This window comes from Limulus polyphemus, unplaced genomic scaffold, assembly GCF_000517525.1.
Source record: "Limulus polyphemus unplaced genomic scaffold, Limulus_polyphemus-2.1.2 Scaffold685, whole genome shotgun sequence".
Classification (NCBI taxonomy): Eukaryota; Metazoa; Arthropoda; class Merostomata; order Xiphosura; family Limulidae; genus Limulus; species Limulus polyphemus.
The window spans coordinates 447,315-451,464 of NW_013666295.1; the positions used below are offsets into that span (position 1 = coordinate 447,315).

At 32.3% G+C, this 4,150-nt stretch overlaps 1 protein-coding gene across 2 annotated transcripts in view; it reads right to left on the bottom strand.

The window, feature by feature from the left end:
* The window catches only part of LOC106459946 (dnaJ homolog subfamily C member 16-like), a 153,401-nt gene that overhangs the window by 128,575 nt on the left and 20,676 nt on the right, over positions 1-4,150 (bottom strand). For both annotated transcript variants that reach the window (XM_013919618.2, XM_022386521.1), the window contains exon 2: positions 560-626. In XM_013919618.2, coding sequence (XP_013775072.1) covers positions 560-626 — 67 coding nt within the window. The remainder of the gene's footprint in view (positions 1-559; positions 627-4,150) is intronic.

Genomic DNA, 4,150 nt, shown 5'->3' on the forward strand with positions numbered 1-4,150 from the left:
AGGTACTATTCACTCAAGAACAAAGGCATCTACAACAAAATCAACTTTACAGCTTTCTTGACAACATTTTATGTGGCACTTACTCATACACAAAAAAAAAAAAAATGAATAGAACTTAGAATAAATACTATAATGTTACAAACAGATAAAGATGTATGGTATATTCATACACTACAAGTGTATCTAAAAAGTGAGAGAATGTTCAAAAGTTGCCCAGGAATAGTAAAATGTACTCTCAGGCAGTGTTGAAAGGCATAAAATGACTAGCAATATCAATGAAATTTGGATTATCCAAATTAAACCATATTTCTGTTGATAGAAAACAAAAAATATTTTAAATTTAATTTAATATCTGGCATCTCATTCTTGTAAGTGCAAAGATCAACAGAATTTATTGTTGTCACTTCATTCTTAGCTTTAAAACTTTTTACAAATGTTATGTATAATTTTTTTATACAAACAAATGTTAAAATTATTCAAAAAATACTGTTAAATGAAAACTGAGCCTATACATGACTTTTTAATTTTATTCATATTTTTAGATTAACATCAATCATACCTCATATGCCTTGTTGATCTCAATAAAACGAGATTCTGTACCTGGTTCTTCGTTCTTGTCTGGATGCCTGAAAATCCAGGAAACATTATTCCAAACACTTGCTAAAAAAGGACAATATAATATAAACTTAGCATTATTAAATAATGATCAAAAATAATTAAATAAATATTAATGGAAACATAGGAGTGGCCAATGCTTGTCCAATCTGATAAATATTTTAACATTAGATTCTGTTCAGCCTATTCATAACAACAAGGATTAAATGTAATAACATAAGGAAGCCTAAATTAAACATGAAAATGAAGTTTGATGAAAACAGCATCAGGCATTTTACAGATTATAAATTCATGCGTCTACCATTAACCAACATTAAAAACTACAAATATAAAATAAAAACAAATTTTTATGGTTATCTCAAGAGACAAGCTTTATAGAAATTGTCAGGTTTTACAGGGCTGCAATTCTTTACAGTAGGTGCCTGTGACTTGTTGGCAATCAATTTCAATGATAAAGAAACAGCACACAGTCCATTGTTTTAAAATACATTATCAAAACAAGTCAAATGTATATACAAATGTTCATTACACAGTTAATCACTACACTTTTCGTCAAAAGTCCACACAAGCTGGTTTGGTTACTTTAGAACCCAACTGACAAGATGAATTATTCTTCTCTACTCTGTTATTAAAATACAATCTGAGATTGTTACACTTTAAAAGTCGCCACTATACATTCTTTATGGCTATACTCATGATCACCCAGTATATATCTATCTTTATTCTTTTTGGTTTTCTTGACACGTACATATACGTGTGTGTGTGTGTGTATATATATATATATATATATATATATTGACATACATTTATAAATTAACTAGTAGTTCAATAAAATTTTTAAAGTAAGTCTACAAATGTGATGACATACCCTTTGACTCCTGACTATAGGAAAATCCATAGCAATATGGTTAAAATGAACAGTTATGTATATCTAACAGAAATGTTGACATACCAATAAATGACTGTTTTGATTTGTCTATCAACTACATTATAGTATATATTCATCTTCAACTTGCTGGAAAAATCTTCATGCCAAATGTGAGAAATTAATTTATCATTACTTCTTCCTTCAAATGCAGGTATCTTTGGCTCATAATCATTAAACACTTATTATATTACGTGTACACATTAAATTATTAAATGCTTTGTACAAAATGTATTTTGTTGATGGATTGTGACATAATATTATTTTACTAATTGTAAACATGCAACATCAACACAAGCTGAGCTATGGTATATAAGTAATTAACTGCCAAGTTAAAAAAAGAAGTTAAGGTGTCAATACTTTTCTGTTACTACTGCTTCTGCAGGCATTACTTTGTAGGTTTTAAACTACCAGAGCTTGATTTGATTTACTACTCACAGCATCACCTGTTCCGTATTTATTAATTGTCTTGTGCACTTTGTCTTTATGTACTAATAAACAATTCCCAAGTTACTCATTATTGTTATTACTGACCTAGTTGATGCTGTTTTTGTTGGCCTAGTTGTACATAAGTACAGAAAAAGATTGTCATACTGGTACCTAACATTTGTTGTAATTCTGAATTTCCCTTCCTTGGACATATCATAACTTATGATGGCTCAAAAGTGGATCCTGATAAAGAGAGAGAGCTGTTAAAGATTTCCCTATTCTAAGAGAACTGAACAGGTGAGAGAATTTTTTGGATTAATTGAATATTGTTATAGGTATATCTGAAATTATGCTACTTTGGTTGAATCTTTGACAAGTCTTACTCGTAAATCTATTCCTTTTGTGTGGTCTTCAGTTTCTCAGCATGCCTTTCAAGTATTAAAGAAATACTTGTCTAAACAACCAATCTTGACATTTTGTGATTTTCAGAAAACCTTTGTAGTACATACAGATGCTTCAGATGTGGATGACACCTATCCATTAGTGGAATGTACTACTGTATGGCTTTTAATTGCTATAGCAGAAATGATCTCAACTTAAACCCACAGTCCAAGATCAGGAATTTCCATGAATAGACAGGGTCTCACCATTTATCAAGACAATTCATTCAAGTTTCAGAGTTACAGACTGGGTGATAATGTATGATCAAATCATACTCCTGCAATGCTATAATCCCTCCAATGGTTTTAAAGTTCTTCAACCACTTCAGCAATGCATGATCCATTTGAACAGTGAACTTTCTACCATACAAGTAGTACCAAAACTATTTTACAAGGACAACAATTGCAAGCAGTTCTTTCTTCATCACACAGTAGCTGCATTCAGAAGACATGAGAATACAACAAGCTTATGAAATTATGCATTATACTCTGTCTTGCAACTGCAATAACATTGCTCTGATTCCTCTATTACTGGCATCAATGTTTAGCAGAAGTTCACAATCCTGCTGTGGTTTTGCCAACTTCAGGAACTGGAATGTTTACTCACATTCCTCATGCCACCTGAAATGTGCCTCCATCTTAGTAAGAGGTGAAACAATCTTGTAGAAGTTGGGCACAAACAATTGGTAATAGAAAAGAGATCAAGGAAACTGCTTCTCATCCGATCATAGGTTAAGGCTAATCTCGTTCAACTGCCCTTTTAGCAGGGCTCATAAAAATTCGTTCTCTAACCACAATATGATCAAACAATTCAACTTCCATGCACATTAATAGACATATTGAGATTTCAGTTTTAAGTTAGCCATTTTTTAACAACTGGAATGACATTTTTAGGTTCTCAACTGAAGATTCTCACATGTGCAGCCAAACATCAAGATGTAAACATAGGTAAGGAACTTCTTACATTGCAGACCCTTCTGTGGAAGCTCCATTAGCCTTTTGAAATTGGCAGACACATTACACAGTACAAATGGCAACACACAAAATTCCTACAAACCATTTTTCATACTGAAAGCAATGTTAGCTCTGTTCTTTTCATTTAGTATCTAGTCGCCAGTTACAAGTTTAGCATAATAACCAATGTATTTAGACATTCATCTGTTTGTGGTAATGAAAAGGTATCAATGAGAGTTATTACATTCAACCATATAAAATCAATGAATAATCTGGATGTATCTTCCTTCTTCCTGACAATAACTACTAGAAATTACACCAGTCACCCTCTTTATACTGCATGATTCTGTTCTTAAACATCTAATGTACTTCAGTGCTTGCAATATCCCTACTGCTGAAGAGAAGATGTGCATCAGCTGTATCAATGTGATGTGTGACAGTAGTTCAACCCATGAGGCCATCCAGTCCCATAAGTACATCAGCATAATTCTACCAACAAATCACTGAGATGCTACCACTATGTTGAGCTTGAATTGTATGCAGAATCCTCAGATAATGAAATTATATATGTTGATATCATGTATTTTTCTGACACAGCGTGATGGTCTCATCCATAGCATTACCACTTGTACCAGTTACTTCCACTTTGCTTATTGTATCGATGAACATCCCAGCATACTATTGGATAGCCAATCATTTCAAATTGCAGAACAACACTAGAACTTCATTTCATGTGTCAGCTCCAGAGATGAAAGTGTCCCTTTCCTAAAAATCCTGAAAATAATCG